At 32.4% G+C, this 20,887-nt stretch overlaps 1 protein-coding gene and 1 long non-coding RNA gene across 4 annotated transcripts in view; both read left to right on the top strand.

The window, feature by feature from the left end:
• LOC138125100 (uncharacterized) overlaps nucleotides 1-20,729 on the top strand; it is an 87,433-nt gene extending 66,704 nt beyond the window's left edge. For all 3 annotated transcript variants that reach the window (XM_069040377.1, XM_069040378.1, XM_069040379.1), the window contains 2 exons: nucleotides 18,868-19,077; nucleotides 20,342-20,729. In XM_069040377.1, coding sequence (XP_068896478.1) covers nucleotides 18,868-19,077; nucleotides 20,342-20,428 — 297 coding nt within the window. In that variant the 3' untranslated portion in view covers nucleotides 20,429-20,729. The remainder of the gene's footprint in view (nucleotides 1-18,867; nucleotides 19,078-20,341) is intronic.
• Nucleotides 13,727-14,691, top strand: LOC138125103 (uncharacterized). Its single transcript, XR_011157339.1, has 2 exons — nucleotides 13,727-13,989; nucleotides 14,035-14,691. It is a non-coding gene; the product is annotated as an uncharacterized lncRNA (long non-coding RNA).
• Nucleotides 20,730-20,887: the final 158 nt, after the last annotated feature.

Genomic DNA, 20,887 nt, shown 5'->3' with positions numbered 1-20,887 from the left:
TACCTTCGTCAACCATTTTATCACCTCTTTTGAGTATTTTATTACACTTTAAGCATTTGTAAAATCTTTCACAAACTTCTGAATGATTTGCTAAACATTCTTGATTAAAGCAATATCTATTACATTTTTCACAATATATTCTTTTTGCTGAGTTTTCTTCGTGTTTAGGCTTAAAACACATTAAACACATTTTAACTCCTTTTTTACATTTATGTCCATCTTTGTTTTGATATGGTTTATCACATTTTTCACAATAATAAGACTCACCGTAGAAACCTGTCATACTTTTGATTGTATCAAAATGATTTCCATTTTTATATAAATATACTTTTACATCTTTCTCTTCTCCAGAATAAATTACTTGATTAAAACATTCGGCAGCTACGACTTTTATTTGAATATTTAATATTTTTTCTATATTAGCTATATCATCTAAAGTAAAATAATTTCTATTATATTCTCCAAGTTGATTACATAGTTCTTGAGCTAAAGTAGTTTGTAAATTTCTTCCCATTCTTATGTATCTTATATCATCATGATCATATTCTTTACCAAGTATAATATTTGTATGATAAGTTAATCCAACAATAACAGCTCTTGGACAACATAAATTATCTTTGTTTTTTATTTGTATTATACTTCTCTTTGTTCGCGAGTCTTCTGCTATATTTAATATTCTTAATGCATTAGAGGCACCTCTAGGCATATTAACAACTTCGGCATGAAATGTGCAACCATATATATCTAAATCTTGATTTGAAGTTAAGATACTTTGAATATTGTCTAATAAATTATCAATATCAGAAGTTCTTGATAACCCCGTGGAAATAGGATTCCAAAGATCTTTGTGATTGACTACTATATTTAATAAATCTCCTTCTTTGACATTTGTTTTCTGTTTTACTATTTTAATCATTTCATTTCATCCCTCTCTAATGACAGTAATTTTTTTCATAATTATGTCTGAAAGATCAGACTCGGATGTTTCTTCGTCTTCCACTAATATAACCTTATAGTAAACTTTGTGTCTCCCCCATTTTTTACTGTATTCAGCTTTTGTTTCTTCTTCTATTATTTTAATTTTAGATTTTTTTGAAAACTCTGTAAAATAACTATCTTCGAAAGCGAACGGTTGGTCGTTAATTTTTTGTAATAATTCTGCCTTCTTCATTTTAGAGTAACCTTTGATATTCTTTTCTTTAGCAATTTTTCTTAATTCTTTTATCGTTGTATTCTGAGTCGATTCGTTTTTTGACATGGTTTCCTCTAATAATTCCTCTAAACTTTGCGACCCGATTTCTTTAAGAACAGTATTTAAATTTTCATTGTTTACATTATCTGAAATTCGATTCACTGTTTTTTTACTATTTTGTTTTATCTTTAGGTTTATTTTTTCAGCAATCGATTTTAATTTTTTAATATTGAGTCTACTTAATTTATTAAACCAGTCGCCAGTATCGAGCTCTTCTTTTAGAATTAATTTTATGAGGTCTGATTTAGTCTTCGAGTTGTATTGTGAATTGTTTCTTAAGCCCAGTGTTTTTGCAATGGTTTTTAATTTTTTTAAATTTAGTTTATTTAGGACAATCTCATTATTGTCCGTGGTGTTAAAAAATATTTATCCATCGAGGACGGCTCATGGTGAGGCTTCGGCTTCATCAGGCTTCGCTGAACTCGATAGCGAAGCTATCTCGTGAGTCGAAGACTAACTGTCTTTATTAATTTGTTCAATTATGTCGCCCATACCTTTAGTAAGTTTTATAATTTCCTCAAGGGTCATTTTACGAAGCTGATCTTTCGAGAGCTCCATTTATTAGAGAAAAAAATTTTCAAAAACATTTATGGATGAGATTATCCTTTTAATTCGTTAATATGTTTTTCTAATTTTTCATGCCATATTTTTTTGAAATGTCTTTTTTTATATCGTATCGGAACATCCATAAAACATATATTACAAGTAAATTTATCATTTCGTCTTTTTTTACAGCCATAACACATATATCCGATTCCATATTTTTGATTTTTACTTTTAACAAAATTTGAATGAGATTTTATGGTTTGACAAATGGAACATTTTCTTAATAACGACTCATTATTCGGAGATGTTTGTTCATGATCAATCTGACAATCTTTATTCCCCATTTATTAGAAAGATATTATTTCATAATAAATGGCTCATAATACCAAAAGGGTAGTCAGCTAAACAAAAGATAAATATAATAATTAAAAAAGACTATACGTTAACAGAGTCTAGTATTCCATCAGTTAAGAATTTAAATAATATGCGATCAAGACAATTAGCATTAAATTTTTTAGCACAAAAAGGAGATCCTACTTCTAAAAATATTACCTTAAAAGAGTTTGCTAAACAGAATAAAATTGTTGACAACACAATTAGGAATCAAATAAAATTTCTCACTGGTGAAACAATAATTAAACATAACAAAAAATCAAACAACACAGAACAATATAACAAAAAACAGAAACAAATTAAATCTAAACACATCTCAATCAGATTACAAAGCGTCCCTGAAAGGGATTAGTGCTCAGCATGCCGCTGGGAGTATAAAAGATAAGGACTGGCAGACAGCTCCGCAGGCCGAAGAAGAATTTGATAAAATTTTTGATAAGACTATGAATTCCTTGACTCGGTCAACGTCTTTGACTAGTGCTTCTCATGCTCATGAGCGGAATTCCCTATCTAATAAATAATGGCACTAATTGATGTTGCAGACAAAAATCAGATAAAAATTATTCAAAATAGAATAAAAAAAGACTGCATTGAGTTTAATAGTTTATCTGTTGGTAATAAAGTTAAAGCATCTAATCAACTGTATATGGAAAACAGAATTTTAAAAGAATTAGGAAATGCTGCGGTTGAAACAATAAAAAAAATGGACGAAGAAATTGAGTATAAAGATAATAAAATTAATGTATTGGAACAAGAATTAAAAGAGGTCAATAGTTATGATGAAGAAAAAATAAACGCGTTACTGAACAAAAATCCTGTTATTAGATATAACAATAAAGAACGAGCAAAAAGACGTTTAGCAAATACTCTTTCTCTAGTTAATAAATGAATACGTCCTTGACTAGTGCTTCGCATACAGACAAAGTCCTCATGAACACAGCGAATTTATTAATCAAGGCAAACTTAAAGATTGTGGAATTAAAAAAAGAAAAGAAAAAAATTATATTTATTTTTATTTGTATTATTTCAATAATTCTTATAATAATGTTAGTTGCATTTCTGCTTCGTATATACCCTCTTTAATTTTTTCGCCGTTAAGATCAGAAACAAAATAAATCCAAACATTATATACGCGTTTTTCTACAACTGTGAATATTTCTTCAGTCCAGTTCGTTTTTAATTTGTTACGAAAAATATCAACCATATTAGACAATCTAATTCTATCACCAACTTCAAATTTTGGTTTTTTATTTGTTAATGTAATCATATATACGGTTTCTAATAACTGCCTTTCATTTTCTTTATTAACATTTTTTGGTTTCATTTTAATCGTAGTATGATAAGAATTGTTATAAGATTTTACAATTTTTGGAAGTAACGTAAGCCAATCATAACTGTCATATAATATAGGCTTGAATTTATTTCCTAAAGTATAGTTGAACCTCTCAACAAAGAAAGCTTTATTTTTTGTTCCAGTACTATAAAGATTGATATTGTATTTATTTAAAACGATCCTCATATCTTTATTATAAAACTCTTTTCCTCTATCAGCATGTAAATTTTTCGGTGGATTGTGTTTATCTTTAATCGCTTGTTGTATGATTTTTAAAAACGCGTTAGCTACTTCTAATCCTGATTTAGTTTTTAAAGGTTCTACCCATACAAATTTAGAAAAGGTGTCTTCAGCAACTAGAATATAGATAAATCCCTTATTGATCTTTTTAAATTTATTAAAATCATTCGGCTCCTTTGACTTCAAGGTTTTTGTTCTTAAAGAATAGCTTGGATCTTCTGGTTTTCCTTTTGGTCTATAAAAAACATAAATATCTATTTGCCAAGTATCATCAATACCTCTGTGTTGAAAGCGACGTGTTGGGTATTTTTTCCTAGCGGGTTTAAATAATTCAAGAATTAAAATATCTTTAGGTGATTTAGAAATATTATTTTTTACTGATTGACAAATTTTGCAAGTTGATATTCTTCTCCAGCGTTTATAGTTTACAATAAATTCCCTTCGGTCATGAGGGCTTCGCCTGAATTCTGGTTCTCCGGTAGATTTAGTTTTTGTTTTGCATATTTTACAATAATCCATTTAGTTAGCAATAAACTGAATTGTCCAACTTGTCGAACACGATTGTTATTTTTAATTAGACGAAATTTAAGAATTTATTCAGATGTTTATGAGCTTCTTCTGGTGGTAATTTTGTAAGTAAAATAACAGTAACCTTTCTTAACAATTCAACTTCTTCATCTTCTGTCAGCGTAAATTCAATTTTTTCACCGTTTACTGTACAACAAACAGTAGAGGTACCATTTTCATTTAAATTGATTACTATATGCGAAACACTAGTCAAAGACGTATTGCTTTCCATTTATATATGTTTATTTTTGTAAATAATTATAGAGAAAACTTAACTAACATATAAAATCTGATTGGAGTTCTTAATTTATATGGTTTATTATGATTGTAACCGCCTAGATTTTCATCTGTGTTTACCTTTTCTTTTTTTATCCTAAAAAGTAATAAATCAGTTTCTTTAATCGAAAAGGGGTTCGAAAGATCAAATGTTTTCATTTCGTTATTAGTAATTTCTAAATCTTTCAGATCAGCTGTTGATCGGAATTTTATAACTTCCATATTTATCGGTATACTAAGATAATATTCTCCATCAAAAGTAAACTTAAGCATAGTTATAGTCCTTTTATCATGAATTCCCTTTTCAAAATTAATTTTTCCTACAAACTGTAAAAATGAATAATGAGTTTTTTTCATGAATTCAGTTTCCAAATTAATTAACCTTTCTCCGTAAATATCTAGTTGCCCTTTATTGACAACATCATACTTATCAATTGCATCAGCAGTTTTAACTAATCTTCTATTACCAATATCAATATATCTTTTTGTAGCGTTTATGTTCGCCGAATCTAACGATTGCCTAACGATTTTCACAACGCTTTCTGAATCATCTTTTTTAATCATATTACTGAGTTCAGGTTTAACAATTTTTAAAACGGTTTCTGAATCATCTTTTTTAATCATGTTACTGAGTTCAGGTTTAACAATTTTTAAAACGGTTTCTGAATCATCTTTTTTAATCATATTACTAAGTTCAGGTTTAACAATTTTTAAAATGCTTTCTGAATCATCTTTTTTGATCATATTATCGTTCGCTGACGCTAAATATTGTAAATTAACAGCATCACCAGGATTTTCTGGTTGTTTTACATTAACTAATTTGTGTCCTGCGATATCATAATCGCCATTTTCTGTTAGATTAAATCCTATACCAGGTGGTCCTCTTGTTGATTTTCCACCTTTTTTTCTATTTTTTCTAAGAACGTATTCAGATGTCATCGTCTTTGACTTCGGATAGGCCTGCGGAGCCGTAGTCCCTTTCAGGGACGCTCTGCCAGTCATTTATGGGTGTAAAATTCTTTCTATATTTCATTTCAGGAGTTTTGAAATCAATAGTTAAGCAATCAAAATTTTTAATGTTATTTTCATAATATTTCCTGAGTTTCTTATCCAACCCCTTTTCTCTAAATATTAAGCTTATATCATTACCATCACATGATGGAAATATTGAAAGATAATTACATTGTAAACGAATTGATTTTGGCACTCTATACCAATCCTGCGTTATATAAATCATTGAAGCATTCATTTTTCTTCCGCGTATAGCTAAATCTATCAGTTTCTTTTGATCTTTTTCCGTTACGAAATCATCAACGACAATCAAGTTTTGTTTATCTCTATCGAGTTCGTCTACATCGACTATGCCTTCTATATCTGATGAAAAGTATGATTCAATTATCGGTTCTTCAGGTCGAATTTCGTTTTGCTCCATGAGTGGACTACGTCCACGAATTTTTTCATCATCAAACACATTTTGTAATAACTGATAATAAGGTTCTTCTAAATCCTTTGCATACAAATAAAAAGTATCAAAAAATAAATATTTTAATAGATTGACAACAGTATTTGTTTTACCAGAACCGCTTCGTCCTATAATTATTAATATAAAAGGCCATTTTGGAGCTAATTTATTAATGTTGTAATGTTCTTTTTCATCGGCTTTAATAAAATGAATAGGCAAAGACGTATTCATTTATTTAACGCAAATACGCGCGCTTATCGCTAAACCGCGATAGCGCAGAAGTTAAAGCGTCGCACTCCCAATATGTGCAGACATTTCGCAGCGTGTTCGAATCCTGATAGCGGGCAAATTCTTTCGCGTTAGACTAATGACGTGTTTCACACGAATTAATTAATTAAACTAAAATAAAAATCAAGTTTAAAATAAAATTTTCAAAATGAAATAATAATTTCAAAACGAATCATAAAATTCAAAACGAATCACAAAATTCAAAAAAATTTGAAGGGCCTTACGTTTAGTCGCAAACCTTCGGAGACAGGGTTCTACAAATAATTGATCGAAATGATCCTAGATGGGAGGATTTTATTAAGTTATAATATTGACAGTATGCAACAGATAAAATAAAACCTTCATAGCTCAATTGAAATGTCGTCTACTTCTGGTGATCGTGTTACAAACTTTCTTCAAGAAATTCATCAGTCTTCAGATAATAATGAAATTGACCTTCAAATTATGCGAATAAAAGTAAGAATCAGTAAATTACAAGATAACAAAATAAAGCCTCTGAAAAAACGTACAAGACAATTAATTGAAAAAATAAGATTAGCTGAACAGCAAGTAGACAACATGTACAAAGACATACAATATTTAGAAAGTATTAAAGTCCAAAACAATTCATTAACCAACAAGGAGTCCCTGGCGCAAGATTAAATTCTTCGTAAACTCCAAAAATAAAGTTGGTATGGATTGATAAAAAGGGCAAACCCCAAAAAAAACTTAAAAAAAAACTTTTTGATCAGTCCCAGGTTCGAATCCCTATCCCGGAATATTTTTTTTCACTTTATATAAATGACTAACACTGATAGTAAAACTGAAATAATTGACGCTATTTTAAAAAATCGTAAAATAATAAAAAATAAGAAATAAAAAAATTACAGAAACCCATAACTGACAAACTTGATAATATTACTGAATTTACACAACAAATTCTTATGAGCGAAGCGAATCCAAAAAATGTTTTAGCAATTGAGGAACAAGACCTGCCCAGACTCGAAGACAAAAATGTTCCAAAGAATGCTGATGAAATCAGCCCAGAGCCAAAGGCGAATGCTGAAGGCGATGATGTAAGCGAATCAGATAATTTATTATCTTTTCCAAAATCGCCTGCCTCAATAAGCTTAGATCCGAATAAAGATTTAAATTTTGATATTATTGAAAAACAATTTAAATTTGAAAAACCTTCACATTTATTATCGTTAGACATTAGAAGTCGAAATGCAAAAATTGATACAACGATACCCGAAATATCAACTAAATTGAAATCATTAAATGCGCACCTTACAAACGCAAAGAAATCACAAGAACAAGAAAAAATTGATAATTTACAATATGTGTATTCACAGTTGAAAAAATATAAAAGTGTTTTAGAAGATATTCGAAAAATTCCTATCTATGAGAAGCAAACAGGAAGCGGTATTTTTTCAGATCCGAATGAAATGGTAGAACGTCTTGATCTATTAATTGCGTCAAAAAATGCAGGAAATGATTCAATTGAGGTATATAATGAATGCGTAGAAATACTTGATAAATTGTTAAACCTGAAACTCATAAAAAAATCAGATCACAAAAGGATATTCTCTACGCTACATGCGGAGCACTAGTCCACTTCGGCTTCGCCTCTGGACTGGCTTTGCCAGGCTTTGTGGACGCTTGCTTTTTTAAACTGAATAAATGAGCCTAATACACATTAGATCTAAAGAAAATGATTTTGAAATAAGTTATTCTGAAAGTCCTATTAATTTATCTGGATTAAAAGGTGAAATTGCTTTAAAAACAGCAAGTCTCTGGTATAGTTGGGATAACATTACTGAAGAGTATAAAAATAACGAAATAAAATTCAGGCGAAGCCCTCATGAGCGAAGCGAATACAAGTCTGGTAAAAACGACTTCGCAGCGTCCCTGAAAGGGACTACGGCTCCGCAGGCCGAACTCAAAAATAACGAAATCAAGAAAGACAGGCAAGGCCTGCCCAGAGTCGAAGACGAAGAACACGATAGAAATGAATCGGAGTGGAAAATATTAAAGTTACCAAATGGTTTGTACGATGAAAATGAATTAAATAATTATATCCAAGAATATTTTGGAACGTTTGAAACACCCCCGTTTTATTTTGATGTAAATTATGCAACTAATCGTTTTATGCTAATTATACGCGATAAAGACTATGAAATTGACTTTTCCCACGGTAAGATACATGATCTTTTAGGATTTGATAAAAAAATATATAAAGAAGGAATAAACTATGCAACAAAAATTGGTAATACTCGTATCACCAAAGATATTGATCAAATCTTGATTCACTGCTCCCTAGTTTCATCTAGTTATCAAAATAATCTCAAAAGTGATGTTATATACGCTTTTACTCCAAATATTTCACCTAGATCTTTAATTAATATTGAACCGACGCATCCGAAATATTTACCAATTAATCGTACGGATTATATATTTAATATTCGCATTTCCGTTACAAATCAGCTAAATCAATTGATAAATTTTAATGGAGAGTGCTTAAATTTTGTTCTAGATATTCAGTAAGTCTTTCTTGTAGAATAAATGGCACTTGTCGTTCATAGAAAACAATTATTTCCGAAACAATATGGGTTTGGTCTTAAATATCATAGAGATATTAGAGGTGGAAATATTTTTCAATCTATAAAAAAATTTGCTATACCTGCATTAGGCTTTTTATATCGTAATATATTAAAACCTTTTTGGAAAAATAATAAAGAGGATATCATTCAAGGTGTGACTTCAGGGATTAAAAATATAGCGTCTACATACGTAAAATCGCCGCCGTTTTCTACTTATAAAGAAGAAATTATAAATCCAATTCTAAACAAAATGAAAGAAAAATCGATGAATGAACATTTACGAGGCGACGGATTGAAAAAGGCTAAGACAGGCAGGGCGAATCGATTAACTAAAAAATCAAAGGAGATTATTAAAAATCTGCTGAATGCTTAAGTTTCTTAAAAGACTTCGCCTTTGGCTCTGGGGGGCTGATTTCATCAGACTTCGGCTTCGCCTCTGACTGGCTTTGCCAGGCTTCTTTTTATTTAAATAAATGGAAAGCGTTGTGGACAATTTATGGCGTATTGATGAAATGCCTGTAATCGATGAATCAACAAAAAGTTATACTTACAATGAAATAAGAGAAAGTAATATCAATGTGAAAGAACTTGAGCAGTATACGCTGGAAACTAACATAAGTGGATGGAAACATTTATCAGGTGCTTATATTTTTGTCAAATCTAAAATTAAAAACAATCCAAATAATTATGCAACTATATCAAATAATGGGATAAATGATTTTGACTATGTGAGGCTATTCTATGAAGAGGTATTAATAGAAGAAACAAATTATGTGGGCGTTGCTACGTTAATTTCAAATCTGATTGAATTTTCTGGAGACGTTTCTGATACTTCAGCATCACAATTGTGTTGGTATCCAGACACAGCAGATTCAGCAGATACGTCTCAATACAAATATGAGGCGCAAGATAAATCGGTAAAATTTAAAGATTTAGACGTTGATATAAAAACTATTATTTCAAAAATCACAAATAATTCTGCATTCAATAAAGGATATTTAGAGAGATGGTTGTTAACAAAAGATGAAAAAACTATTACAAAATTTATTCCTTTATCTAAAATTTTCCGGTTTGTACGAGACTGTAACAAAGTTTTGAATGGAAAAATTCGCATTGAATTACGTAAAAATAGGGTGAAAAATATATTACACGCTAAAGTTGATGGAAATTATGATTATGAAATATCTGATATTAGTTTGTGGATCCCAATAGTAAAACCCTCATTAGAAACTGAAAAAATATTGTCTTCATTATTAGTTAGCAAATCTAACTTTCTTTGTGGATGGAATGCACTTAACTGTTACCGTAGTAATTTGTGGTCTGCTGGAAGTGGGAACTGGCGCGTTGTAAATAATCAAAATAAAATATCTAGAGTTTTTATAGTTTTTTCTAGAGCCGAACGAAACGATAATTTTACCAAGTCAATGATGATTTTTGATAATATGAATTTAGAAAGAATAAATATTAAAATCAATGGTACCCAACATCCTACTTATGAATATCAGGTGAATATTGAGGATTTACAACGATTGTATGCCGCATTCCTCTCTTGTAATTATAAAAAAGATTTGGATGAAGGCACGTGCGTTAGCTATAAAGATTTTTGTAACCTCTATTTAGTTGTTGCTTTTGAGGTAACAAAAGAAAATGATGAAAATTTATTTAGTAAAACAAAATCATCTGAACTAGAAGTTAATTGGACATTAAAAGATTATCAAAATGTTAATTACTATATGTATGCCGTAGTTGAATCTCAAAGAATTGCAAATATGAATATCATAGATGAAAAGATTTATTTGGAAATGAAGTAAACGAGGTTTTATTTAATTAAATAAATGAATGATTATAAAGTATATTTATCACCCAATCAAATAAAGAAACTCCAAAGTTGTAAAGAAAAAAGAATAGATTGTAATATAAGATTCGATTTAACAGAAAGACCTAATAATACTATTAAATTAAGAGAAAATCAGATTGATGAACTTAAAAAGTGTAAAAAAGAGAAGAAAAAATATTGTAATATCAAATTTTCTCCAACACAGATAGGTGGATTTTTACCTGCTTTAATTCCTGCAGCGTTAGCTGTAGCCAAAGCATTGGGGTTAGGTGCTGCTGGTTATGCTGGTACTAAATTAGCACAAAAAGCCTTTGGAGATGGTATAAAAAAAAAGAAGACGAAGACATATGGACAAGGAATAAAATTGATAGGAAATCGGGTTTAAGTAATATAGAAATATCTGATATTATGAAAAATTCGGGTTTGCCTCATGAAGCTACGCGAAATTTTCGAGGTGTTTTTGCAATTGACATGTTACCAAAAAAAATTAGAAAAGATGAATCAGGTATAATTAATTTTCACCCCTCTAATTGTTATGGCTCACACTGGGTATGTTACATAAACAAACCATATTTAAGAAATATTTTATATTTTGACAGTTTTGGAATATCCCCACCAGAAAAAATTAAAAAATATTTATTAAGTAGCGGAAAAAATATTGCGTGGAATAGCACGCACTTACAAATGAGTTCTTCTGTTTTATGTGGTCATTACTGTATATATATGATAATTAATGTCAACAGAGGCAAAGATTTTTATGATATATTATATTCTTTTAAACAGATACCGTGTCGTTTAAATGAGAAAAGATTCGCCTTTGCTTACTCGTGATGAAAAATTATATATTTATCTATATGTTATAAATGGAAACATATCTACAAAAACGCTTGTATGTATACAGAAAAAGTTACATATATTTTTATAAAATTGGAATCAGCTTATCTATTAGTAAATTATTATTTAGTGCATCGGGATTATCTTCGTTAGCCCTACCTCCATTAGTTTGTTTATCTCTTGGTGCAGGGGTAATAGAAATATTAGATAAGAGATTAAAAATATCAGAAAGAATTGAAGAATATAAGTTGGTTTATAAATTTTATAGACAGTTATTGCATTTATATAAGGCTGATAAGATAAATGAAAAAGAAATAAATTTACGTGAAGAGGAATTTGTCAGTAATTTTAATTATTTTCCCAGAGAGAAATACCTAGAAAAAGTCCACTTAAACGGAAATTAAATTATTTTGATATTTACTCTAATAAATGAAATATATTATTTTTTTCTTATTTCTCACTACTGTAAAAAGTTCAGATGATATTAATATTAGAAGTTATTTAGAATAATTTGGGTATTTAGAGAGTAATGGATCATTAACAGAAACGTCTTTGACTAGTGCTTCGCATACCAATGAAGCATTAATAAGGTTTCAAGAATTCTATAATTTACCAACTGATGGAACATTAAATCAAGAAACAATTGCTTTTATCAGTAAACCCAGATGTGGCGTTAAAGATAATCCAACAGCTTATAGAGTTCATTATCAAAAATGGAATAAAACGAATCTTAAATGGTATTTTTCGTTAGCTACAAACGAGATGAAAGAGTTAGCACAAAAAGCCTTTGATCAGTGGGAATCTGTTTCAAATTTAAAGTTTGAGTACAATAGTATTAAAACGGACATACTTATTTCATTTCCTAATACGCTGTTTCAACATAATCATAATTCACGGTGTCAAAAAGGAATATGTTCTAGCAGTTTTGACGGAAAAGGTAATGTCTTAGCACATGGCTTCTTTCCAAATAATAATGAATGTTTAGGAATCCATTTTGATAAATCAGAAAACTGGTATTTTGGTAAATCAAGCAATACACCTGATGGTCAAACTAATTTTTATACTGTTTTATTACACGAAATAGGACACACATTAGGTATTGAACATTCTGCAAATAATAATTCAATTATGTACGCCTATTATAATGGTGGTATTGATAAATTGACTCAAGACGATATCTGGGCAATTCAATATTTATATGGACGACCTGAACGATTAAAATATGAATTAATACCAACAACAACAACAACAACAACAACAGTTAAACCTACTGTTGGTAATTCGTCTTCGACTCACGAGCCTATGGTGAACTTATGTGATTTTAATAAAGAAATTGACACATTTTTAATTGCAAATCATCATATGTATATTTTTTATAAGAAGTATGTTTGGTTAGTCAATTTAAAAGATATGACTTGTGATAAAGAACCGAAATTAATTAAAGATTATTTATATTTTTTGCCAGATGATTTTAAAGAAGTTTCGCATATATATCAAAGACCTTCAGGTGATGTTTTAATAGTTGTTAAAAATTTATATTATTTAATTGATTTTCCAAGTTTTAATGTTAAAAGTGGATACAATGGTCAATCTATTGAAAATTTAGGTATACCAAAAGGAAAAAGAATTGATGCGATATTTAGAACTTATTCTGGAAAAACATATATATTTTATGATAAAGTTTTATATATTGAGTTTGATGAGTGTTTGTTTAGATCAAAGAAAAACGGCCTTATTTCAGAATTATTTGCTGGAATACCTCCAAATATAAACAGAGCATTCAGATATAGAAATTTATATTTCTTTAAAGATAAAATGTTTTACGAATTTGATGATATTTCGAATACATTAGTTAAATCTGATAAATTTGACTTGACAGTTTTTGGATTTAAATGTGGTCTTATCGATCAAATAATAAAACTAATTAATCGTTTGTGATCATTTTCATATAATTGTTTTCTAATAAATCACGGAAATAATTAACTGTAATTATGATAACTCTTATTTTTAACTGTTGAAGAAAAATTTTATTTTGGTACTTTATTCATTGTCCCAATATACTACTTTGGAACAACCGAAAATTTTATTAAATGAATTGGTTTAACATCGTTTCTTAATTAATTCATTTCCCATAAAAATTTTACCAAAATATTATTTGAATAATAAAATAACCCACAGAACAAAATAACCAATGTGCCTCTCTTTCTATCCGTTCTATTGCGTGCGCGTCTACGCTTCTGCGCGTAGCTTCCGTGAAAAACGATCGATGAAATGAACTCGTCCAGTAGTGTATGGTATGGTATGATGTATTGTCGTGCCTTGCATCCGCCATTATGTCTTTAGATGGAACGTTAGTACAATATCCGAATATTCAGAACAGTAAGTTTTAATACATATGTGTCTTTTAATGTATAAATATATTAGATGAATTGCCCATGTTACTTGGGTGTCCTTTTGAAACGACCATCGACGATGCCAAGAACTACTTCTTACGTTATTGCTACAAGGATGTGGTTATTAATGACATCGTGCCGTGGAAACGGAATTGTCAACCGTCTTGTGCATGGAGGGTCGTATATAAATTAAAAGATCGAACTCCCGATTATGTCGAACCAGGTAAAACCGTGGAGGATTTCTGCATTCCTTTACCGGAGGGCGATGAAGAATTAAACAAATTATTTGCTAATATAACCGCAATGAGTGTTGGAATGATAGTAGCCACCAAAGGATATACTTATGATAAAACCTATGCTTTAGTGGATTATGTGCCAAGGAGTTGCCCTTGTCCTACACAGGATTTTAGTGAGACCGCAAAGCTGATGATACCTCGTATGCGGTCAGTTACAGAGGTATCCCTTACTTTCGGCAATATGACATTGTAATTTAATTATTTTTTGTTATTAGAAAGTGAAATTAAGTTTTTTTATATAATATGAATTAATTGAAAGAGTTGTGAAATTAGCTAATTTATTTTTATGTATTTATGTATTTATGTATTATGTATTTTTTGTTTGATGTATAGGTACTTGGCAAAATAATTGATTTTCAATTTTAGTAGTCTAATAAACTTTTTAACTGTTATGCCTAGTTTTCTTAGTCATTTGTCTATTTTCTTAGTCATTTTTTTTTTAACAAAAACCATAGATCCAGTTACGTCTGGCTCACATTTTAAAGAAATCATAAAAAAAGGGTTTTCACGATTTTTACGCTTTTCTGTTTACCCTTGAAAATCGGGGTGTTTTACCTTAAAAAGTGGTGTGTGCTGAAGGGGCCCACTGCTTTTCAGTTTACCCTTGAAAATCGGGGGTGTTTTTATGCTTTTTTTAGATTACCTTGAAAACCGGGCTATTTTGCTTAATATTTTTACTTTTTTAGATTACCTTGAAAATCGGGTTATTTTGCTTGATATTTTTTATTTTTTTTAGATTACCTTGAAAATCGGGTTATTTTGCTTGATATTTTTTATTTTTTTAACTACCTGGAAAATCGGGGTGTTTTACCTTAAAAAATGAGGTGTGCATAGGGGCCCACATAGTATAGTCCGAGAGCTGATGACGAATTTGGAGAAGGTATTTTAGGCAATCAGAAATTTAAAAAAATGTACTATTTGAATGTTAGTGAATCTCGAATCGACAGTCGCTAAGGGCGTTTGCGGTTATTTTACTACTGCGCAGCATATGAAACTTGCAAAAAATTTATCCCAAAAAACATACTTTAGGCAACTTGAAATTATACTGATTTTCTAGTTTAGCATTTATAGATTACAGAAATAAAAATGCCAGATTATTTGGACGGTTTTAAAGTACAACCCGACTGCCCCAAAGTCATTTTTTTAGTATACGCAAAAAATATACTTTAGGCAGTCTGAAATTTTTATGGCAGATTTATTAATTGATATTAAAAATATGTGCAAAAGAGCCAGACTAATACGAGGGTTTTAAATAATAACCCGACGCGAATAAACATTTTAAATAAGTGCGACAAAAAAGTCTTATGCGTATACATAGGTACGAGAGAGATAGTTTATCGATGTCTGCCACCAGTAGCTAAGGGCGGCCCCGGCTCGTTTTTTTAAAATAGATTGTTAAACAAATCTTTTCTTCAACAACGCCTTTCTTTACTATAGAGCTTATACATATGTCTGCTTAGATATTCTATCTAAATAAATGTGATGTTAATTACCTAATATTGAAAATTTGCTTCTAATATGCGAATGAATATTGTCTGAATTAAAGTTACATATGAAAAAAAATCAATAATTTCAGATTAACAGAAACAAATTACTATGTTTAGAAATAATATTTTTCGAATTTTCATTAATAAATTTACGGCTTTTATATTAAAATTAGTTTAGTTCGTAAAGTTCGGAATAAATTCGATAGAACTGTAGTTTAGGTGTTTAGGTAGTGAGAAGATCTATTAGAAAAAGGAGAAAAAAGTGGGACTTGTCATTGAAAAAAAATATTGATGGCGTCATTATTAGGAGATGAAAAGGTGTCAACATAAGTAAAGTACTGAACAATATGCACTTTTTACAAACAAAGTTGACCTCTTCGATGATTTTTCTCAGATTTATCGGAGCCGAGGGCTTCCTTAGCTACTGCTGGCAGACATCGATAAACTATCTCTCTCGTACCTATGTATACGCATAAGACTTTTTTGTCGCACTTATTTAAAATGTTTATTCGCGTCGGGTTATTATTTAAAACCCTCGTATTAGTCTGGCTCTTTTGCACATATTTTTAATATCAATTAATAAATCTGCCATAAAAATTTCAGACTGCCTAAAGTATATTTTTTGCGTATACTAAAAAATGACTGGGGCAGTCGGGTTGTACTTTAAAACCGTCCAAATAATCTGGCATTTTTATTTCTGTAATCTATAAATGCTAAACTAGAAAATCAGTATAATTTCAAGTTGCCTAAAGTATGTTTCTTGGGATAAATTTTTTGCAAGTTTCATATGCTGCGCAGTAGTAAAATAACCGCAAACGCCCTTAGCGACTGTCGATTCCAGATTCACTAACGTTCAAATAGTACATTTTTTTAAATTTCTGATTGCCTAAAATACCTTCTCCAAATTCGTCATCAGCTCTCCGACTAGTAGTTTAATAAGTCAAAATGGATTTCAACAGGACGAGAATCGAGGTGAATTTTTGGAAATCGTTGACTGACGCAGCATGCTTCATGCAAAATTCTTTGTCTTTTTAAAACGTTTTGATTCGATTATCAGATAATGGAGAACATTTATAAAATAAACAAGAGCAATAACATTTTACATTCGTAAGAATGGGTAATTCACCAGCTTTATTGCCAAACGTGACGCCACTGGTAAACAGATTTCTCCCTGAAATGTCAAAGAAACGTTAACGATGTGCTGTTGTTAACCTAGAAAACAACTTTTCGATTTCGGCAAAGTTTCAAACGTTTCGATAAAACAAAATATGAGTTGGCACTCTTGATTTGGTTTCTTTTTGATCACCTTGTACTTGTGTACATATTTATTGAACATCTAGTATTGCATATTTATGAAATCGGAAATATGTTTTGCTACCAAGGAGCCTTAAGAATAAATGTACAATGAAAACATTTGAAATTGATCGATGATGGACATAAGAAGAAGAAGAAAAGTTGTTTTGTTCCATTCTAAATCTTTAGGTTTTAGTACAAAGTCGTTTCGTTATGAAAGAGGCTCGTATCGACCCTGCTATAAATGAATTCTTAATTAGCCGCCCACTTAGGGCGAAGAATTTGTTTTCGCCCCTACCGAAATTTGTTGTGTCTCGGCGACAAAAAACCCCTGAAAAGACCCGCGGGAGCGATAAATCGCGTGGGACTTTTCGCTATTTAAACTCCATCTGAATGGGAGCGAAGAATGGCGTTATTTTGTTATTCAAGTTTATTCAGAAAATTTTCCGGTTTGGCGAGAGCCGAACTTCTTGGTGGAAATCCCGACCGCCGCGCGGTAATGTTAACAAGCGAGCTCTGTTTGCCCAAGTTGTTACTTCTTTCCTTTTTTTCTGCGACTCGTTTCCGGTCGGCTCTAATACGCTGCCTGTCAAGAACACCGGACCGGGATTCCCCCGGGTATAAACTACGGCACATTTTATTTGTCAACCGACGCCATATATCTTGCCGAAATTGCGTGACGTAATGTCACTCCGAACCGAAAAATTATTTACGCATTTCCGGATTCTTTCCTGCGGACCAGATGCGCCGCCCGGCGCACGCTTTTTTCACCCCGCGAAGAATAAACCTAATAAAATCGGTTTAATTAGAGCGACGAGGGTCCACTCGCAGCTTTGTTTACGGAGCGGGGGCGCAGGTGAGGGCCCAGCGGAATGATGGAGGCGCCGCGCCGCCCCCGACAAAGGCGATGCCAAATTCGCTTTGTTTCCCTGCTGCTAATTTTTTAATTATCCTGCCGGGGTACTCCAGCAGAATTTTTATTAGCAAATAAAATTTTATTTTCGTCAAAATAATACACTTTATTGTTGTTACGCTCCCACCCACCACACACCCGGTGACACGGCATTCAGGCCAGATTAATACTACCTAACCCCACTTATAATGTCATCATCTTGTTCCACATAAAAAAAAAATCGAACAATAAGACAAGAACATAATACCGCTTTTTAAATTTTTTTCTTTATCTTTTTTAATTAAAAGGGCTTCAAGGGCGGATTTATTTATCATTACCACACATTTTTATCAAGTTATGATAATTCCTTTGAAAACACTATTTTTTTAATCGCCATTTATTACAACGGAACGTGTTCTTCTTGTGGTCACCCATCCAAACACTGACTGCACCCGACATTGCTTAACTTCACTGATACTACCATATTACTATTATTATTATTATTATATTGTTACCAAAATATGTCAGTAATTTACGTGTCTTTTATGATCCAATTTTCCCACCTCCAGTCCTTTTCTAACTTCCATTTCTTCAGAAATAATATTTTCCCCGATCCTAGAAAACTAGTTGGCGGTTCGATCCCGCCCGCCAATCCCACCCCCATTTAAAAATGCCCCCAACCAGGACCGCTCGAGCGGCGTCAGCCGCCTTTATCAAACCTCGATCGGTCGCGTTTACCGCCGAAATTGGATTTGCCGCCCCCACCTTCCCGTTTATTTATCTCGCGACCGTTCTTTGTTTTCGTCCGTTCCTATTTCGCATTACCATAAGAATATCGAAAGCATATTTCATTTTTCGAAATGGGATTCGTTTCTATTAAAGTCGTTCTCTTCCAGTTTTTTATTCAGAATAAGTCCGCCAATTCGTCACTGCAAGATGGGGGCCATAAGTCAGCCGCCGCCGTCGATAACAAATGCTCGACGTCTGCCTCGTCGCCGGCGTCGGAAGGCTGCAGGAGGAGTAGTATAGATCTGTACGAGGAGGCGGCCTCGATACTGGGCCTCACCTGTTCGCAGACTGATGACTGCAAATGTATAGAATGTCAGGTAAACAAATCGCCAAGGAGGTGGAGGCGGCGTTCGCCAGGGATCGCTCCCGCGACCGCCGCCTCTTCCGCACGTTCGGCCGATGCATCGTAATTGATTTTTTGCGAGGTGCAACCGAGCGCGTAATGGCGGCGGATGCGGAGCGCATTTGCACGGTTATTGTCTTATCAAAACGATAAAGATTCCATCTTGGAGAGCTAAATTTTGTGCAATTTGCATTGATGAAGCTTTTGAAAACACTGCAGGAGACGCTGCCGAATCCCAAACAGCTTCAACTCAATAACACATTATTATTATTATTATTACACAGACTTATTATAATTTGTGATTTGTCAATATAAATTTAATTTGACATATCCCACATGTCACTTTGCAGTTTTCAGTTTTTTTCATCATAAGGGCAAATTATTAAAAGTCTTCTTCAAGACTACCCCGTGCAAGAATTTGTTGTGAGGTGATTTGGTTTGAATCAAAATTACATTATTTAACTGCGCCTTGTTTTTAGGCAACCAAATTATCACAAGGACAGGCATTTAGGTTAGTACAGTTACGCCGCGTACCTTGGGTGGCAGATTCCGGGAATGTTTTCCCAACAAAATTGTTTGAGTGACGTGAACTGGAGCGATATTATTCGGAAGTTGACGGTTCCGATATGAAATATCACCGTGAACGGGACACAACGCAATTACGCTCTCCTTTAAGGAATCAAATGTAGATGTCGGGGGATGAAAAATTACGCGAAATGAAGCGACGCACCTGGAAAGAACGACGGCGATGTTTATCGCGGCAATAATTTCCGCGTGGAGTTCATTGTTGACGCAGGTTGGCGGCGTTGTAAAGCGTTCGGTCTTCAATGTTTATCCATCAGCCGCACCGCCCCACCCACGTGATTCATACATCCAGAGCAAACACGTACGCACCAGATTGGAATTAAAATTTCAAACTGAACCGACGGATGTGGTCTCTCAAAACAGATCCAAATTGGAACAACAAAAAATATATGGATTGGGGGCGGCGGCGGTGCGAGTTGTACGTCACGCGTTGTGGGGAAGATTTGAAGTCGATGGTTTTTTTGTCGGAAGCTGATAACTTCTCAATGCAACCTCCATTGTACTAATGCAGCACCCGTCATTTATGCAACCACCAATACACTGGCGCAACTTATGTTGCCTGTTATCGCAGCTGCGTAATGAGGGTTGCATAAGCAGCGGGTGCATTGTTAAAAAGTAATAAAAGATATTACTTAACTTGAGTCTTTTTCCAGTGCCATTACTTCGATTTCGACGACGACTTGGAGTGCGCCAACAGCGACTGCGTCGTCGACCACAACTCATCGTGTACCATTCAATAACGAATAAATTAAGGCTGATCACCACGGTTTTGGTTCTTGTCGGCATGAATTTTAAGTGTTCCACGTCTTTCACATTATTTTACTATTCTAACAAAAGAAATTATTCTTGTATTGTATATAAGGACACAACTGATATGTTTCAATTGCAACACACTCGTTGTTTGTACATGCTGAGCTTGCTCGGATTTTTTATATTGTATCCCCCCCGACCGAGCTTCAGTACTATTGTAAATATTTGTAACTATCAACGATTCTAAATATTACCGCTCTCATTGTTTTAATAAAGCTTATTTTCGTCGTTCGTCTCGCTCTAATTTCGTCACCTTTGATCCGGACACAATGGAGAGGACGTCAATTGGAACGGCTCCGGGAGGCATTAATTGACATCTCCGGATCAATCGGCGTTAATTGCAAACTAGTAGCTGGGTTCCATGACTGGAAACCGCCGCTGGAACGCTT

This window comes from Tenebrio molitor, chromosome 2 (genome assembly GCF_963966145.1).
Source record: "Tenebrio molitor chromosome 2, icTenMoli1.1, whole genome shotgun sequence".
Lineage (NCBI taxonomy): Eukaryota > Metazoa > Arthropoda > Insecta > Coleoptera > Tenebrionidae > Tenebrio > Tenebrio molitor.
The sequence above is the reverse complement of the archived record's forward strand: the minus strand, read 5'-3'. Positions and strand labels throughout refer to the sequence as shown.